This window comes from Chionomys nivalis, chromosome 13 (genome assembly GCF_950005125.1).
Source record: "Chionomys nivalis chromosome 13, mChiNiv1.1, whole genome shotgun sequence".
In the NCBI taxonomy this organism is placed as follows: Eukaryota; Metazoa; Chordata; class Mammalia; order Rodentia; family Cricetidae; genus Chionomys; species Chionomys nivalis.
This window is the reverse complement of record NC_080098.1, coordinates 17761890-17782857: the sequence shown is the minus strand read 5'-3', so window position 1 is coordinate 17782857 and position 20968 is coordinate 17761890. Positions and strand designations below refer to the sequence as shown.

Sequence of the window (20968 nt, the reverse complement as noted above, 5' to 3'; positions counted from 1 at the left end):
GCAGGAATCACTGAGAAAAGTACAAAGCACAGGGCTTCACCTCCTGTCAACCTTGGTACCACCAGGTCCCTGCAGAATCTCAGGAAATCCGCATCCTCAAGGCCTGACCACACTAGAGGGAGGACCTGAAAACTGTGACGGTCAATGTGGACATCAGAAGGGACCATTTCCAAAGTCTGGATTTCTACCTAAGCATGTCGAGAGGGAACCATTCCAAAATAGGATATTATCAAGTGTCATTTTGTATAGACGCCACCTGGAACACCAGCAAGATTCTAAAGGCTGGATTTCAAGCCTTTGCAGGTTGAACTTCACAGGTGTGGCGGGTGAAGACTATCAAGTGTAACTCGCAGAGTATCAGGGCACGGGAAATGTCAAATGGAAAGCACCTTTCTTTATAAAAATTGAATCATTTTAAACACAAGAGTGGAGAAAACAAATCTTCATAAACATGTTTAAAAGAATAAAGGAAAAAACTGTTTATAGAATAAATTATGAATATGTCCAATTAAAAATATTAGTTATGTGTGAAATTTAATAATTCTAAGACACAAAACAGAAAGGAAAAAAAATCCTTCAATGCAAAACTTATTAAGTGATTTTCCAAAAAAATGGAAGACAGAAAAATATTCCACATTCTTCCTCCAACAGTCTATGTATCTCCTGTTACCCTCAAAGGGAAGCACGACTTTACTAGGACAATTAACAACTATGACCAGACAGAGAAAGAGTTGAGCAACTAAATCAAAGATAGACAGTCACTATTACATAAACCTTCTTAAATTCTGTGCTCACAGTCCATTTGCTATATGGGGAAAATGAAAGCTATGGGATTTTATGATTTAATGCCGTCACCTTAACAAAACCAGCCTAGTCAAGCTCTAAGAGAGTTACATTTATTTAGAGAGAAATAGGATCGTCACTCAAGCAAATAGCTTCAAACAATTTTTTTTTTAAAGATCTCTCTGTCTCCCTCTCCCTCTCTCCAGTGCATGGGTGTTTGATTTTGTGAGTTTATGTGCTTATATGTCCAGGAGCCTGCAGAGACCAAAAGAGACCATATGATCCCATGGACCTTGAGTTACAGGCTATTGGTTGAATCTATAAATTCTGGGAACTGAACCCAGGGACCCTGAGAGAGGGCTCTCAATTGCTGAGTCATCACTCCAGCTCTGCAAGTAATCTTGGAAATGTCCGTGGAAGTTTTACAACATGGAGGCTATTAAAACTCAAGAAAGACGGTAATGGTGTCATGCTTTTATGTTTGCAAATGACTGACTCTTTGTTCTGGAACCAACCCTCACAATTACCAATGTCATCATGATCCTTAATTCTCTGAGGTCTTATTATATTTCTTCTGTTTTCCTCTCTGGCAGAGATAAACTATTCTACTTTATTCATTTAAGAGAGACACACAGTGGTACAATGTACCAAGATGTGGACACCAAGTGGGAATCTAAAAACTGGGGGCTATCTTGGAAGCTGGCTACTGAATGTTCAGAGAGGATCTGCAGCTGAGGTTTGCTTGTATAGCTGTTACCTCTCCATCACTGTGACACAATGTCTTAGAAAATCAACTTCAAGGAAGAAAAGATTTATTTTGGTTCACAGTTTCAAGGCAGTAAGTCCACACACCCATCATTGTGGGTCCATAGCACAGCAGAATTATCACAGTGGGCACAGCGTGGCAGACCAGAGCTGCTCACCCATGGGAAGTGGACATGCGCCTTCTTATAATGTACCCCAATCCATACTGAACACTGAGTTCTGACTCACCGAAAGGATTGAATTTGTACCTGTCTGTATGTTTTTGTCTACAAGTCAACCCCAAACACACCTAAGGACTGTATCACTTGTTAGTGAAGGGTTGTGGTTGGTGCATGCAGAAGGCACACCCTTTGAAAGAAGAGGTGGAGGTGCAGTCTCGGGCTCCGTGCAGTTTAAGGGAATGGGTCTCCTGCAGAAGGTCAGCAAGGTTTCAAAATGTCTCAAAGGTCAACATGTATGGAAGGCTGCCTCTGCAGTCTCGGGCAAAGAATCCGTTGTGACTTGTCTAAGGTTGGCCTCCCCACTCCACCTGAGTGTCCTGGTGGTTTTGTTGCTGTACCTTTACAAAGTAAAGAGATGTGACACAAGCCTACCCAAAATTTAATACTTTCAATGCCTTTCGCTTTTTCCTTTGATATTTTGTAGCAACCCTTGCCATTTTGTTTGTTTGGTTTTGGTTTTTGAGACATGGTTTCATTGTGTAATCCTGGTTGTCCTGAATCTGGCTCTATAGACCAGGCTGACCCTGAAATCACAGAGATCTACCTGTCTCTGTCCCTGGAATGCTGGGATCGAAGGTGTGTGCCACCACTGGCTGGCTGTATTGATCCTTGTTAAAGACATGTGCAGACAAAACGGACCAGAGGTGCCAAAAGCTTGAACGTCATCGTATATTATGGGGGAAATAGAATGATACATTTATTAAATTTAAACAGGAAGCCAGCTATACATATGTAGCAAGTATAAAGGAAATTATAAATGACTGGGAGTAGAATGTAGTCAACTTTTAAGATTAAAAGCAATCTCTATATCAAAGCTTTAAGGAAAGCTTTGGTCCTTCCTGTTCATTTCTAATGTACAGAAGTATTGTTTGCATGTGGCTTAATTTATTTCCAGATACAATAATTAAACCAAAAAGGTCTACAGTGTACTGTATACTGTTTACCAGTATGTAAAATTCACAGAGAGAATCAAAAGGTCCTGATGGTTCAACTTTCTCCTTGGTCTTTCTGAAGATATTCATAAAACCATCTGCTAAGCTTTGTGTATCCATCTACAATTCCTTAGAAAAACCTAAAAGGCTTTCAGAGTTTTCATTAGATATGATTCCCTGCTTCACATGGCTGTCTTAGAGTGAGAGAGCCCACACTCTGAGTTCCAGATGCACTGGTAAGGGTACAGAGACTGGGTACCAGATGCATTGATAAGGGCCCACAGACTGGGTACCAGACGCACTGGTAAGGGAACACAAACTGGGTCCCAGACACACTGGTAAGAGAGCACAAACTGGGTCCCAGATGCACTGGTAAGGAAACACAAACTGGGTCCCAGATGCACTGGTAAGGGTACAGAGACTGGGTACCAGATGCATTGATAAGGGCCCACAGACTGGGTACCAGACGCACTGGTAAGGGAGCACAAACTGGGTTTCAGATGCACTGGTAAGGGAGCACAAACTGGGTTTCAGATGCACTGGTAAGGGAGCACAAACTGGGTCCCAGATGCACTGGTAAGGGAGCACAAACTGGGTTTCAGATGCACTGGTAAGGGAGCACAAACTGGGTCCCAGACGCACTGGTAAGGGAACACAAACTGGGTCCCAGATGCACTGGTAAGGGAACACAAACTGGGTTTCAGACGCACTGGTAAGGGAGCACAAACTGGGTTTCAGATGCACTGGTAAGGGCCCACAAACTGGGTTCCAGATGTGCAGACTGGGTCCCAGGTGCACTGGTGACTTAAAGAACTTCTAGGCTGCTGACTCAGCAGCTATTAGCCGACGTGTTAGTTGATTAATAAAGCCCATTTATGTCCATTATACCCTGGGACAGGTTTGCCCACAGTGCAGAAGGAAAGGTAACTTTGTTTTAATTCTACATGCAGATAAAATAACTAGTCCTCATAAATCAAGCAAGACGGCTGGTTTTGCCGGATTCCCCAGCGAAGAGAAATAAATGCTTGGTGGTTTTTCGTAATTGTAATTGCCCACCTGCCCTCGAGCACTGTTCCCACTAACTCACGTGAAAGGAGAATCTCCTGAGGGGGCGTATTTCCCTGGGGAGAAAAGCAAGCCACAGGGCAGAAGAATGAGGAAGAAGCATCTTTTGTGTCAAGTCAGGCTGGGAATGAGAATGTGGGCTTGCCACACTGCAAATTGCACCCTTCATGGGGACGCCCGTGTTCCAAAGGCCTCTTTCAACTAACACGTCTTCAGCCCAGCATTTGTCAAATGTCTCCTTTTGTTAACTTGTTGACAAGAGTGAACTTGTCAGCTTTTAAAATGGCTGCGGTCGCTGTGTGCACGCCTAGATGGAAATGTGGGAAGTGCGAGCTACTCCCTTTCACAGCAGATCTTGTCAAGCGCTCAGACTTCAGCCCGGCTGCTCCTTCAGCAGGAGAAAAAAAAAATCTACCTCTGGAAAGGTAACAAGCAGTGATGGGTCCATCAAATTTCTACAGACATCAAAGAAGTCAAATAGAAATAAGTAGGTGAATAGGTACCATCCCCAGAAGAGTTAAAAGGTGATGTGTGCTTCAGCCACGGAATGAAAATGCTACTGGGTTTAAATGTGTTCCCTATCTCCAGACTCAGCCACTTATTTTACATTAACAGGGGCACAAGACATAATGGGTAACACAATGACAACAGTCAGTATCTTCCCCTTGAAGCAAGAAGACAGGTAGACACAGAGCAGTCTCCACCTGAGAAATGGCTACGACCAATGAACACCCAGAGTGGACCCTTCAGAGCATCTCTGAAGAGCCATATGGTAGGGCTGGTGAGATGGCACATAGAATGGATCACTGCGTAGAGGGGCCTGTACACAGGTCTGATAACTGGAATTAAACTCCTGGGGACAATAGGAGAGGTCCCATTCCTTACAATTGTCCTCTGACTGCTACATGTATGTCATAAACACACACACACACAAACAAACACACACACAAAATGAAAAACAAATCAACATCCTAGCTGCCAACACCTATTGCTCTTCTTCCTGCTTCACTGACTAAGCTCCTCTTTGAATCAAGTGAAATCATCTCCAAGAACCTAGGGTTTCTTTTCTGCCCAGTCACCAATTCTCTGTCCATTTTGAGTATCCACATTTCTCCCTGTAGTCCATCAGAGCCGGTAAACCAGATGAGCCAGCCTTGAGCTTGTCACATCCCTACATCCAGGACATCTTGGGGATGTGCTTGAAAGTGCCAAAGGCACTGGGGAAAATTTTCAATCACCAGCATGAAAAGAAAACTTTTGGAATGTTCCCTAATTCTTTCCTGCTTCTACCTAGGTAAAAGATGAATTGGATAGGGGGAAAGTGGGGGAGGAATTTATCCTCAAATTTCAAAATTTCAAATCAAACTGTGTTTTCATAGGTGTATGTGTATCTTTAATATGTGGCCATATATTAATATAAGTACATATATATATATATATATGCACATTAAGTATTTTTAATTAGAGGAGATATGATATATCAGTTAAAGTAAAAGAGATAAAGAAACGAAGTAATTATTAGAAATTATAAGGACAGCTGGGGAGAAATGATAGTTGGCAAAGTGCTTTCTGGTTAGCACGAGGATGAGGTAGATTCCCAGGACTCACACAGAAGAACCACTTAGGCTGTAATCTCAGTGCTGGGGAAGCAGAAAGAGCGATGCCCTGGGACTCGGTGGCCAGGCGGCCTGTCTATCTTGACAAGCTCCAGGCCAGTAACAGACCGTGTCTCAGTGGACAGCACTCCTAAAGAATGACACCGGGAATTGGTCTCTAGCCTGCATACACATGTGCACATATTCACATACGTGCGTGCATACACATAAACATATACCCCTACCCACCCACACACAAAAGAAATTATAAAACTTCGGGTTCTTTGAGAACCTAAGACTTAGGCACTGGACATGGAAGTTGCCTTTACAAAAGTAATGAGAGCCATGAATAAAGAGCCACATGGTCTCCTGTCAAACTTGAAAAGGTGGTTTTAGGTTTTTTTAATTTTTAGAATTAGAGTACTATTGTTTCTGATAGAAGGTCACTATGCAATGCTGCTTTGGCGGTAATGGAATGGAGGTAGGTGCTAATTACCACGAGGGTGCATCTGTCTGTCCATCTCCTTGCAGAGGCCCCCAGGCTGCAAGCAACCCTGCATGTTAACATGTGAGGATGAGTAATGGAGAACAGTGTTGGACAAGCAAGCACTTTATGTCTATGACCTGACTCTGCGTCTTAACTGCCTAATGATCCATATTTCAGCCCAGCCTATCTTATAAATGATGCTAGTTATGATGAGAGAATATGGTTTAAAAAGCTGAAAGAAAGAAAGCCGTCAGCATTCATTTCTGTCCCAAGGAGGGAGGAAGAGGTCACAGTGCACCCTGCCCTTCAGTGCTGAACAGAGTAGTGGATGGTCCCCTAAAAAGGAGACAAGGTCTTTGTACGCTTCCTTACACTTCTCAGTGTTGATTTAACTCTACCAAAGGTGATCCACTTTGCCACAGTTAATCTAACACACAAGATAGGTTTATAATACACAGACTGCTTCGTTACACCAACCCTCAAGGTGAAGATGCTAATGACGGAGGTGAGAATATAAACAACAGGGCTGAGGAGAGTGTTCAATAGGCAAGGTGCCTGCCAGGCAAGCGTGTCAGATCCTCAGAACTCACATAAAACCAGACACAGACACCACAGCACTCACTGCTCCCATAGTGCTCCCATGGTGACATGTGGGATAGAAAAGGAGAATTGCTAAGCTTGCAGGTAGGTTTGTCTGGCATGCACAGCACTAAGATCCCATCTTAACACAAGGTGGAAAGCAAGGGCTGACATCCAAAGACATCCTTGACACCATGTGCACTGTAGTACCTGTGCACTACCCCCGAACACGCAGGTAAACACACACATGTATATAGGTGTGTACATACACACACATGTATATGTTACTGATTAAATTCATCATGTATTCGTCGTTAAATAACTACCAATGAACTACGTAAACAAGATACCCCTTCTTCATCCAGAATCCTAACTAGGATTGAATCAATTGAATCCATTGATAAGACGTATAATGGTGATTAATTGCCTAATAATGACTCTGAGGTACCGTAAACCCCAGGAAGTCACAAATTAATCTTTATAAATGAAATTCAACTTAGTAGCGCGTTTATACACAATGAATTCTAATCTCCCATAAATTATAAATTAATTTAGACTAAATCAAAAGTTGTTAATTGGAATAAAAAGCAATGCTTCCTCTACTTCTGAATTAATAGAGGCTGGTGGGCACTTTTCTGCATATTACCACATAGAAAAAGTTCCATAGCCTTGCATTTGATAACAGAAAATTATCAGCTGTGAGCCAGAAAAAAAAAACCATGATGCCAATAATTACCAAGAAGCACAAAATAATCTGTTAAATCGCAATTATATTTCTGCACGTTTTCATTAACTACACAACTTCTAAGGCTGAGCTATATTTGCATTTTTGAAAATCTGGAATCTCTAATGACTGTTCATACCTGCTCAGTCCATACACAATAACGAACTGGACATGTAAATTATTCTGAGGGCTTGCCACATGGATGTCTCAGCATTATCTAAGAAGCATGCTGTAGTTGCTTCACCTACAAGGAGGTGCTGCCATATTGTCAGCTTCTATGTAAATTCTGCCTTCCTGTGCCATTCTGCCACTGAGCTACCTTCCCAAAGCTTCAGAGTATTTCCCCGGCCGGGCGGTGGTGGCGCACGCCTTTAATCCCAGCACTTGGGAGGCAGAGGCAGGCGGATCTCTGTGAGTTCGAGACTAGCCTGGTCTACAGAGCTAGTTCCAGGACAGGCTCCAAAGCCACAGAGAAACCCTGTCTCGAAAAGCCAAAAAAAAAAAACAAAAAAACAGAGTATTTCCTTTTCTCCTTTGCACAGTCTTCTCTACAGCACCCCTGCTGGAAGACTGCAGAATGACAGCTGGCCATTTACAGAAGACTGCCTCTGTCCTGTCACCTGATCCAGACCCACTGGCCCAGTACAGCCTTGATGTTTTCAGTTGGGAATGGGGGTAAGGCTTTTTCTATTCTCAAAAAGAAACCAAGAGACTCTTGAGGGAGCACATCCTTTATTGATATTCTTGCTTTGCTCTAGCAGTCAGGATGCTAAACTGGAGCTGAAAATAGAAGCAGATTAAAATACAACTGAATTTTTCTCAAGTCTCCCTGAAGATGGTTAAAACTACACTAGCCTTCTGCATTAGGAATCAGGTAAGCATTGAGATAAATGAACACCTTAGGGTGTAGGAGCTAGGGGGAGATGGAAAAATGACAGAAGGCAGCACTAGCAGGCGGGAGGTGGGAGAATACCCATGAACCCTGAAACCCGAGGAAGAGAGAAGTGGGAATCATTAGGTATTGTGGGAGGGACTTCCCATGGTCCCCCTTAACCGTAAGGGGGGACTTGAGATACGGTAGCCATGACCTAAAGCTGGCTGGTTCTTCTTTCTCCTCCCTCCTCGTTTTCTGTCTGTCCTGTTTCCACTGGAGCTCGTTATCCCACTAGAGTAAAACCTTCTGCACAATGGAATGGCTGGCCTGGTATTCTCTATAGATTTTATAAATAAAGGCTAAACAAGGTTTCTCGCAACACATAACTCTCCTACACAGAACAGTAAAGGGTGCTCTGATCTTAACATGTCTGGTTAAGTTCCTGGAGTACAATAGATATTTAACCAATTTAATACCTTTGTTCACCTTCCTAGATCTGGATGGAGGGGGGAGGACCTTGGACTTTCCACAGGGCAGGGAACTCTGACTGCTCCTGGGACTGGAGAGGGAGGAGAAGAGGAGTGGGGGGAGGGGGAGAGGGGCGGGAGGATGGGGAGTGAAATGGGAGGCGGGGAGGAGGCGGAAATTTTTTTTTTTCAATTAAAAAAAAATGCCAAAAAACAACAACAAAAAAATTCTCTAAACAGAACTGGCAAAAATGCCCTTGAACATGTCAAGTAAAAATACTGTACATATATCAAAGACAATTACCACCTGAAGTTTTTAGTAAAACATTTAGCAATGCTATGTGCTCACTACCAACACACAGAAAAAAAAATGCCAAGATATTTTTTAAAAACACATTTAAATATTTAAAATATTAATTTAAAAATCAATTTGAAGTTTAAGAAAAGCATAGTTTACTTACTACTTGTAGGTTTCAGAACGAATATATTCAAAAACATGGGAAACACCAAGCTGGAACTGATCAGCAATTGGGGTGACCCAGGGGTTGTTCTCTGCTTTGAAGACCTGCTTCTGACCAGTTAGATCCAAGTTGCCTGAAAAGATGGAGAGAAAGAAAGGGAAGCTGAAGGTTCTGTCATCCAACAGGGTAAGCATGAAGAAATCCTTAAGTATGCTAAGTCATTTTTACTTTATTTTTTAAAGCTCTTAGCCCAAATCTTACTGGTACACATAAGCAGTGTTGATGATGATACCCTGATTTGAGAAACTGATACCAAATGGAGGGAGGGAGGGAGGGAGGAAGGAAGGTACAGAGGGAGGAGAAGAGGGGAGGGGAAGAGAGGGGAAGAGAAGAAACAGAAAGGTTCACAAGCACCAACTTAAGAAGATGCTTTGTCCAGTACAGCATGTCTCATTTTGCTAGGTTTTTCTATAGAAACTAAAAGTCTTATTCAAGACTGAAAGAGGGACTGGAGAGATGGCCCAGCAGTTAGGACAGTACACTGCTCTTGCACAGGGCCCAGGTTTGGTTCCCCACACCCACATAAAGTGGCTCACAGTCTCCTTTAACTCCAGTTCCAGGGTAATTCAGAACCTCTGCCTTCATAGCCATGGACAGATTCACCCACGGACATACCCACCGAAGCACACACCCACCCATGCATATAACTAAAACCGAAGTTATTCTCTAAAACAAAAGATTGAAAGAAGAGATAACATTGAAGCCTCCTGGTGATGCTTGTGTGTATTGGCATTTTATTTGTATTTTAATAAATAAAGCTTGCCTGAGGATCAGAAAGGTAAAACAGTCATACTGGCCAGCTTTATAGACCAGGCAGTGGTGACACACATCTTTAATCCCAGTAGACACACTAGCTTGCCACAGAAAGCAGATGGTAGTGTACACGCCCTTAATCACAGCACTAGAGAGAATTATAAAACGGGAGGAGACAGCTCTCAGTGTGTCATTCCTAAACGTAGGATCGTCATTTTGGACTGAGGTAGAGGTAAGAGCCAGTGGCTGGCTGTTTTGCTTTTCTGACCTTCAGGTTGAATCCCAATTTCTGTCTCTGGGTTTTTTATTAATGGTGCTACACTAGTGTTAGTGGATCTAAGGCAAATCAGATCACCAGAATGTTCTTCATCGAGCACAAAATCAAGTGAGGTGATAGGAGCGCATTCCACTGCCGTGTTACCCTGTATCTACCCCTCCAGCACTATGAGCATATCGAAGATCAGTTCTAAGTGAGTCTCATTAACACGGTGATGATGCAGGCTAACACTTGTATCGCTCTAATCAGTTTACAAATTACCTTAGAAAATTACTCCCTCGGTTAATTTTCTAGCAATCTCTGAGATCAGTTACTAACATCACTTTATAGGTGAAGAAATGGACATTTGGGGTGAATGAACTAATGTGCCCCAGGTCAGAAAATGTCAGCACAGGAATCTGAATCTGGTTCCAAACCTTGTTTTCTTTCCATGGCCAAAACAATCCATCTGCGTGTCCATCTAGATCAATAATGTGTGTTAATGAAGCACTGAAGCCAGGAAGTTCCCTCCCACCTGTGGATCACCTACTCAAGATCAATCGAATCTCCCTGCCCCAACTTTTGGACTCCTCAAAAATAGAAAAGGAACCATGAAGGTACTTCCTTCCACCTGTCAGTTGACAGAAGACAAGATTAAAGACAGAGTACTTCTACAGCAGGAATGGATGTGGCTTCACCTGGAGAGTCCCCACAGCCTTTTCCTGAGAGGTCCAATTTCAGTCTTCTGCAGCCAAGGGCTGTTTGAACAGAGACTTTCAGCAATTACCCTTCTCAAGACATGCCAAGTGACATGGCTGTCCTGTTCGGACACATTACTGGCATTTTCCCAGAACTGATGGTAAGGACAATGAAAATATATTCTTGACATGCAAGTAGACCAACACAAATAATTTTCCCATTCCTCTGAGCTCTGGGAATGAAGGAATAAACAATAAAAATTCATTTTCTTTTGTGATATGTAGTATATGCATGTGTGTGTGTGTGTCTGTGTGTGGTGTGTGTGTCTGTGTGTGCACGTGAGCGTAAGCACATGTGTGTAGTCTAGGAACAAATGTTGGCTGTCTTCCTCAGTTGCCACCTTGCTTTTTTCAGAGTATCTCTCAGTAAACCTGGAGGTTACTGAAACTGACTGGCCAGCAAGCCGCTGTGATCCTCCTGCCTTGCCCAGTGTCAAGATTATAGGAATGCACCATTTTGCCCATGCCTAGCTTTTCACACAGTGCTGGGAATTTGAGTTGAGATTCTCATGCCTACAGGGCATGTACTTCACCAACTATGCCATCTCCCCAGTTCCAAAAATTTTTGTTACAAAGTGGTTATACTTGTTTCTTCTTAAAACAACTTTGATTCTTTCCTTTTTGTTATAAAAATTGAAAAAAAACAGAGAAAGAAAAATATTAATGAAAAAAGAGGTCATGATATTAAAGGATGAGGGGTGTGTGGGAGGATCTGGAAGTAGGAAAGGAAAGGGAGAAACATTATAATTGTGTTATAATCTTAACAATAAAAAATAAATTTCTACAAGCCCACAATAACTTTTAAAGAAGACATATTACTAAATATTAGAGAACTAATTCATCACGTCTTTCCAAAGAAACTGATTTTGTTGATATAAAGTACAAAAACAAACAGATACATTGCTCTCCAAGATTATCAATACTGTCAATTTCCTCATCTTAATGATTAAACATTGGTCAGCTATTATATCACTCAGAAAATTAATGAGCTTGATTCTACAAATCATTTCATGTACTTTGGGAGGGGGAGTGCTGTTGGGGTTCCTAAGAAGGAGACTAATCTCTCATTTGCATTTTTCTGTAGCTCTGATTTCTTCTTATGATCTAGGTTTTCAATTCCTAAGTCATCTCTTCCATACCACTCTGTCACTAATGCTTGTCCTTCAGAGTCCCCTTATCCTAAAGAGGATGATGATAGAAATTTCAAAAGGTAAGTCCATATTCTTACCATACAAAAGGTAAGCATATGTATATGAACAATATACACTCTATACCCTGTCCTTAGGACGCACGACCACCTGAGCAAGGTCCCTTGTACTAGGTATTAGTCACTACAGGAACAATTCAGTAAAAAGCTGAGGTGAACAAACCCCTCTAACACACCCACCTGATGTGTCACTGAAGCTGACATATCGTCATCTTCCTGCATCTAAGTTCTTCCTACTCACTTAGCCTTGTCAACAATGAAACAAAGAAAGATCACAAGGTGGTAAATACTACAGATTGATGGAATTAGGTCACAAACTGACTTCTAAACAAAAGGGATTCCCCCAATCGGAGGGAATTCTGTGGGAACTCTCTTCCCCTTCTGACTCTAATGCTGGTTACCTTGCTGAGAAGTAGAGCTGAATTTCACTTGGTACAGTTCTAATCTGCAGACCAAGCATCCAGGGCATTGTATCATTCGCCCACTACCATGAACTAAGGCTGTAGCAATGGCTTCCTCCGAGTTTGTGGTTTAGACAGGGACCACAGGAATATGAGGTTTTCATCACTTCACAAAGAGGAGCAGGGACTTCCAAAGGCAAGCTGTGTTGAGGCACAAAGGATTTCTGGCTGTGCTGTATTTCCAGGGCCTTGGGTCATGGCAGAGACTGAGGAAGATGCCATGGATCAGCATCGGTTAATTCAAAGTTCAAATTTGATTGACACAGACAGTTAGGAAAGGGGGCTGGCTTCTTTTTCTGGACTACATCGCGAGCCCCTTTCTGCTGTGTACTAAGGCTTACCCCAGTACTTGAAAACACAAGGACAAGCTGGCATGGTGGTTCACATCAATAATGCTAGGGAAAGAAACTGAGACAGGATGGTAGGAGTTCTAGGCTAGCCTGGCCTATACAGACTCAGCCTCAAAAAATAAGTATGATACAAACAAATTTTCAACGCAGCATCCTTGAACTTAAGATCCAGCTTCACATTTCTATAGGAAAAAGGAATCTATGGTCTACCGCCAACCAACTACCAAGACGTTAAAGTATGAGCATAGCCTCTGGTTAACTACCTGACAGTGTCTTACAAACCCTGCAGTCTTTAATGGCAAGCTTCTGAAAATAATACACGAAGATCCTATGCTCCCTCGCTGCCACACTTGGAAGGCAAACGTAAGGGAATAATGCCAGGAAAGGTCAGCCATACCCTCTGCCTGAAGCCCTCGGCCCCCTGGAGATCTGTCAGTCCCTGGTGATGTCTCTATTTAGTGCTGTCAGTGGAGACAGGAGAGGCACAGAGGATTGTTAATGACTTCTGCTAACTGGAGCACAGAGGGGATGCTGACTGTAAGCTAGACATGCTCCCTTCAGGGAAAAGGAGTCATAACCCGATGTGTGAGAGTGAGAGGAAGCAGAGAGGACCATGGGATATTATTCATCAGCATCGCCATTTCCATCACTTTGAATCCATTCTGTTGTTCTGCTCTCTGTGCTGTGGGGTGGAGAGGGAGAGCCGAGTTACCCTATGCCTTTATCTTCTGCTGATTTTAGTATCAGCACTGCTGAAGCAAATACACAGGGGCCCTCACAATCCAAGACGAACTGAGGGGGAGGCGTGTCTGAGAGGAGAGAATGGTTCAAGTTCACTGAAGAGAAAAACAAAACATCAGTTTCCTGTTTGATGAAAGGACGGTGAAGACCACATGGACGCTCCACAACAAACCTTGAAGAAGGAATCAATTACCTGGGACCAGGATGGAAATTACAGGTGATTCCAACAGAGCAGCATCTCCCCAGAATTATCATGGGAGCTAGGCATGATGGGATGAGCATCTTTTGCTTTTCGACTTAACGTCACTGGTGGTTAACACAATCCCTACTTCTGTGCAGCTGCAATCCGTCCAGGGAGCTATCTGTCTCCGGGTTCTCTTGCCTCACTCTGCACCAGCCTGGCATGCAGCAATTTCAGAAGAGGGCTAATATAATTAGAGTGAAGATGGGCCATTATGCCGTGCAAAAAGATGACATCTGTCTCAGATCGGCCTAGCAACAAGTTCCCATCGCCTCGGTGAAGCTCGTCTGTCAGCTGTCTGGGGTGTGTTCCCTTTTAAGTAATAACAGGCAGGCAGCATCTCATCCCGCTGTCAGTCAGCCTGCAATCGCCCTCACACTGCACGCTTCAGTGCATCCAGCAAGGAGCCCTCCCCCGGCCCCTTTATTAGAAGGCTGAGCAGTGCCCTGGTGGTGCTCTAACAAGGACCAGGCAGCAGGATTAAGCACTGTGACAAAGAGGATCTAATAGGCTCCAAAGTGGTGCATCTACAGACACGCTGGCTGGCTCGCAGACACAAACTCACTTTGCTCAACTCCTCAGTCGGGAGGAGCGGGCCACTGGGGGAGCCAGGCAGCACCTTGATTAGCAGTGACCCTCTGACCGATGCTGCTATGAAGATCATCTATCACTCAGAGGCTTATTCTGCAATTGCAAATTGGATTTTCCATTTTATTACCTGCAAAAGGACCACATATGCCTCTTTCTCAGCCCCTAGTACAGCCAGCTTGGCTGTGTGGTGGTAATTGTGTAAACTCTAAATCATGCAATACAATCATTCGCCTTGCTGGTTATAAACGTGATTGAATGCAATAGGCAACCAAGGCCCCATTAATAAGCATGCTCATTTTCACTTATGGAAATTGGTTGTTTCCCGTAATCACACTGTGAAAATTCTTCCCAGGAACTCAAGATCCTGACATGTGTGGCCAGGAGCACCGTTTATCACATTGCAAGCAGGGCAAGGCGGGAGGGCTGGGTACATTTTTCACGTCATCAAAATGGCATTTCCTCCCTCCCCAATTTCACAATGATGCCACAGAGAACATTTAAATTAATGTACTCTGAAAGTCAGGTTCTCCCTCACTCATAAAAATCTAAGACCATGGTCTAACAAGGCTAAACTAGAAAACCATGGCCGACTAGGGATTCCGTCATTCAGATCCCAAGTTTACCCAAGCCCAGGTAACTGATGCTCATGAAGGAGCTCAGACAAGATCGCATGGTACCTGAAAAGTACCTCCTCCCCTGCTCGGCAGCCAATTCCCACATATATATGTGTGTGTTGATAGTTTTCCCATATAGAGGCTATATATATATATACATATATAATATATACACACACACACATATATATGTATATGCATATATGTATATATATGTATATTTCATTCCAATGTGCAACCTTGGCAATTATAGAAATGTGTGATTATTGCTGGCTGACTATGCAAAGTCCCTCTGTCTTCAGTTCTATTTTACTGAATGAAAAATAATAAAAGCTTATAAGATGATAGCCATGCTGCAACAGAAAATACTTGTAATAATAATCTCAGGGACTAGAATGCTCACTACGAGGTGATGAGACAAGAGTGATATTGTAAATGTGATTAGCAATTAAAATAGACATCTGTCTGAACTGGCCTGGAAAGAGGGCATGTTTCATTTTTTAAAAGTATTGGTAGTCTTATGATTATTTTTTAAACAAAAGGCAAAAGGAAAATAATCTCATGATATGCATATAATTAAATTTTACATGTAAAATAAAAAGAAGAAAGGGGTATATCACAACTATTAATGTTCATTTCCTCAAACAGGAAAAATTAAGGTGAGACAGAGATGTGAACCAGCAAAAAAAAAAAAGGATAACATATTTTCCCTTTCAAGAACGTAATGTTGTAGTAAGTGTGGCTAATTTTCGTAATTTAAAAAAGATTAAAGATGAAGAGATGAAAGGACCTTAGAAGCATTTTTGTCAAAAACAAATTCAATATCCGTAGTGTGTGGTAACTGCTGCAAAGAGGAGCCTCAGATCCGAGAGGGCATCTTCCTGTCACTGTGACCACCGCAGCGGCCCACCCAGGTCTCTCAGGTTCTAAAGACTTCAGAATCTGGGTCTGAGGTTGCCCCTCTTTCTGTGCATCATCAGCGCAATCAAAGGAAGGTAGGATGTCTCCTGACAGCTCTCAGATTTATTCTGCAGGGAATACATGGCCACACCATCATTCTGCCAACTGTCGGGTGAGCCTTTCTTGAGCAGGGGCAACCTGATTTGAAAATAGGTATTCTGTTTATTTCAGGCATGCAATACATGGATGCTTTATCATGCATGCTAAGATAAACAGTTATTCTTCCCCGCTAGTCCAGGGAAAGGTATAATTTAAATTTTAAAAGATAATAAAACAAAAAGAATCCCCCGCCCCCCTCCACCTTCCCTCCAAATGGATCCAACGAAAGCAGCTCCTGATGTATGTGAATGCGGGAGCAAACAGGTCCAGAAGCCTTTCCCAATAGAGAAAAATCACATTTTGAATTGTTTCCATCTCACGTTCTTCTTGGCCATTTTAAAACCATGGCCCAGAGTAATATGGGACAGGGGTAGCTATTGCTCACTTGTAGATATGATCACCTAGCAACAAAACAGTGAGCATCCCCAACACACACCATCACAGCAGCTTCATTTTGCAAGTGGAAATGGCCACTAATAAATAATTCATGTTCTAAACCTGGCATTTGTTTAGGACCTCCCTATCACTCGTCTAAACATGGGAGGCAATACAATTTTTGCTTGCCAGATTACTCTTGTATTGTTAACGTAATGTCAGATCTTATAGAAAAGAAGCTCCATGGTCCCAGATTTTGTTTAACACACACCATTCACTGACTTAGCGACCAGGAGACTGGGTAAACTCTGTGCTCTGTGGAGCTTCACTCTCCCTGTCCACCAAGTGAGAGTAATCAATGGGCAGCACTGTGGATGGGTGGCAAGGACGGTCCATGAACTGCTTCTATGGAATGGAAAGCATCATAGGATTATGAAACACGATTCTATTATGATTTTAAGTAAAATCTACCATGTGCATTTGACAAACATTTCCTTAGTTCTGTGAGTTCCGTTAAGGAACTGACATGTAAACTCGGAAAACTGCCATTCTTCTGAGGGTAGGTCCTGAGCAGAGAAGGTTGGTAATCGAGAATAGGGATGAGGTGGTACGTGTCTGCAATCTCCACACCCAGGAGGCAGAGGCAAGACCTTTCATGAGCAACAAACGGAGGTCCAGGTCCACTTGATGTCTTGATATCTATGTTAGATATCAAGAGCCTATCTCAAAATAAAGTGAGGATATAATGCAGTTTAGAAACAATGATTACAAAGATTGTATTTTGTTTTTTTGAAGACTGAGAGACTGCTAGTCAAGAGTGGTTTGTTTACATCTTATTGAGTGGCTTCCCCAAGAACACTGGTCATGGCTTGTCTTAATCACTATGACACTCCATCCCATCAAATTTCCTTGCTCGCGGGGCTACTGAAGGCTTCCTTCCAACCTCTTGAGAAACCAGAAATGTCAATCCTGAAGAAGTCTCTGGTAATGTGGAAACCCAGTGAGAAGTCATTTATTAAAGAAATATAAACTAATAACAAATTTATATTTAATAATAAGTTGCTGCATTACCCCTTTTAATTGAATCGATACAGCTATCATCAACCCATCTTCACCACACCCATTTCACTTAAATAAATAGAACATTTTCCTTAATGACAAAAATTTTTACAGTTAGTTTAACATCAAATTAGCATACTCCCTCAGGCTGCATGTGTTGATAGGGAAGTCTGACTTACTGTCTTTTGCATGTGGACATACAATCTTCACAACATCATATCTGGAAAGAGTTGACGCTTCTCCATTGTATGGTCTTGGTATTCTCATTAAAAAAATAAATTCTAGTCAGGTTTGGTGGCACACAAGTTTAATCCCAGCACTCAGGAGGCAGAGGCAGAGGCAGGTGGATCTCTGTGAGTTCAAGGTCAGCCTGGTCTACAAAGTGAGTTCCAGAACAGTCAGAGAAACCCTGTCTTGAAAAAAATCTTTCAAGCAGCCTTGTAGACTGCCTTCCTTCCTTCCTTCCTTCCTTCCTTCCTTCCTTCCTTCCTTCCTTCCTTCCTTCCTTCCTTCCTTCCTTCTTTCCTTTTTTGACAAGAGCTGTGACTATGGTGAGATAGAATTTCAATGCAGATTTTTGTTGTTTTGTTTTGTTTGGTTTGGTTTTTGGTTTTTCGAGATGCGGTTTCTCTATAGCTTTAGAGCCTGTCCTGGAACTCTCTCTGTAGACCAGACTGGCCTAGAACTCACAGAGTCCACCTGTCTCTGCCTCCCAAGTGCTGGGATTAAAGGTGTGCACCACCACTGTCCAGCTTTCAATGCAGTTTTGATTGGCATTTCAGTGATGAGTAAAGAGGCTGGATCCTGTTCATAGCTTTCAACAGTGTGATGGAGAACAGGAGCCACACACTGCATGGAGAAGACACACTACTATAGCCATCATGAAAAGCTTCATGGAGGAGCTTCCTTTTAAAAAAAGATCTACCATATAGTATATATCTACTGGGTACTAGGTACACATCTGAAGGAAACTAAGCCACTACACAAAAGAGAGGCCAGCATACCCACACTTGCTGTGGCATTAGTCTCAATATTCAAGACTATAAAATCAGCCTGTCAACAGCTGAATTGATTATACAATACACATCATAAACAGATGATACATATATGGAGTAGTACTCAGCCATAAAGAATGAAATTGGACTGGAGGTTACTCCATTAAAGGAAATATTCCAGACACAGAAAAGTAAGTACTTCATATTCTTTCTTTTGTGTGTGTGTGTGTGTGTGTGTTGGGGGCGTGACAAAAAAGTCCACTCAAAAGTAGAAAGACTCTCAGAGGAGAAGGTGCCTGGCAGGAAGAGAGAGAGTCAAGAAGACAAAAGAGGGTGGGTAGGAAGAGTGTAAATTATCCAAACATGCCCCACGTGCATACGGAAATGGCACAGTGCAATCATTTGAATAACTAGTGAGTTAATAATACAAACAAACCCATTCGACCACATACTTGAGAATTTACATTAGCATTCTCTATTCCACTGGTCTGTATCTGAAATTATGATAGCATGCTTTATTTTATTTGATTTTTGCACTGGGGCTAGAACCCAGGGCCTTATTCACACTAAACAAGAGCGGTACCCCTGAGCCACATCCCAAGGCCTTCCTTCTTTATTTTAATTACTGTACTTTGTACATGGTTTCAATTTATAAAGAGTAAGTCATCTAGATTTGTTCTTTTCAGCACTGTTTTCACCATTTGGGCCACTGGCATTTCATATGAATTCCAGAATTTTTCTTTTATTTCTATAAAAGGTATTGTTGGAACTTAATGGGGATCCAATTAAATGCATGAACAACTTCCAGGAGCATGGCACAATTTTATTAACAGGGCAGAATATTCAATATTTTTTACCAGGCCACACTTATCAAGAGTCCCTATGCAATAGTCACAACATACAGAGGTATACATTTATGTAATCTGATAATATATATGCTTTTGAATGAATATCACATGTAATTCTAGGTTGACTAGGACACTATCTTTAAAATAATACAATTTCATTATATTCTCACTTATGAAAATCAGCATACAGAGATAAGGGACTTGGAAATATCTCAGGTGACTTTTCACTGCCAGGGAAAGAGGAGAGATAGGTTTGAGGGAAGGCAAGACAGAGCAGACTTCCAGGGTCGGATGTGGCTGATAAACATAGCACAGAAGGACTGTGGTGTCCTGTGGAAGTCTGAACTCCTGGATGCTGGCGTATTCTATCTTAACACATTTACTTTTCAAATGGAAACCTCTATAATAGTGCAGAGAAATGCTGTGACTCACACTTCAAAGCCTTGAAGACCCTAAGTGTGTGCGTTGCAGTTTTCAATGTTCTTTTCTTAAGGAAGTAAGGGTGGACCTACTTCCTCAGTGGTCCTCCTCTCTAACAAAGATCTGAGAACCAACAGAAGGAAGTGGTCAGACCTGACTAACAGAACCCAGAAGAATCTGTAACAGAGATCTGAGAACCAGCAGAAAGCAGTGGTCAGAGCTGACCAACAGAACCCAGAACTCGCCTATGTCTAAGACCAGACTTTGATCTTAGATCAGCAGCCTCTGGCACAGACCTGTACTAACTACCAAATTGCCTCAAGGCTACAATCTAGAATTGTGTGCAGTGGCAGAACCCTGTAGCATAGGGATGCTATCAAATTTAATTTCCAAAATATGTAAAAGGAGGAAATAATTTACTAGATAACATCAGAAGAGATAAAATGGCAAACAAATACAGAATAATGCAACAGGCTTGAATATGATCCCTTAATCTGAACAATAATCACCTCAATAATGTTCCCAATGGCAAAAACTTACTTTTTCCATGTCTGACCTCATAAACACTATCTTAGGAAGAAGCTGGGCTGTGCTTTAGCCAATCAGATGAAAGCTGAAGTTCGAATGTCACTGTAAGGCAGCATGAGGCGCTTTCTCATAAGGAAGAGGAGAATGAAATTAACTTTATTTTTTATTTATATATAAATACCCTTGAATCCAATTTTATTAAAGGTTAAGTCAGGGATCAACCACCTACACAGAACCTAAACTTAAGTTATATGTAAAAATGGCTTGTTTCGGCTTTGCTTCATGCTTGAGAGCTTATATTTTTATTACCTTGGTGCTATGTGTTATATTCTCTGCAGAGGCTGTGGATGATAAGGGTGTGGACGCTGTGTCACATAAAATATGTGCTAAGATAATTAACAATGGCGAGTGGCACAATTGCTAAGTCTACAGGTAAGACTGTAATAACTGGAACTTAATTTTCAGTGAATTCCGAATTTTCACAACAAAAAAAAATTAATGTTTTTAGGCTACATATTAACAATCCATTTTAATGAGTATTGATTAAACTTATTTTCACTGATTATTCACTTATTAGTAATAATAAGAAAATCTAGAAAAAAAGGCAGTGATAGAATTCTGTTATATGCTCCACGTGCATAAACACATACACGCACAAACATAGATCCTACCTCTAAACACAATGAAAGCAAAAACTAC

At 42.0% G+C, this 20968-nt stretch overlaps 1 protein-coding gene across 1 annotated transcript in view; it reads right to left on the bottom strand.

The window, feature by feature from the left end:
- Rsu1 (Ras suppressor protein 1) overlaps window positions 1-20968 on the bottom strand; it is a 179384-nt gene that overhangs the window by 78127 nt on the left and 80289 nt on the right. The window contains exon 8 of the mRNA XM_057787590.1: window positions 8954-9086. Within this exon, the coding sequence (XP_057643573.1) occupies window positions 8954-9086 (133 nt within the window). The remainder of the gene's footprint in view (window positions 1-8953; window positions 9087-20968) is intronic.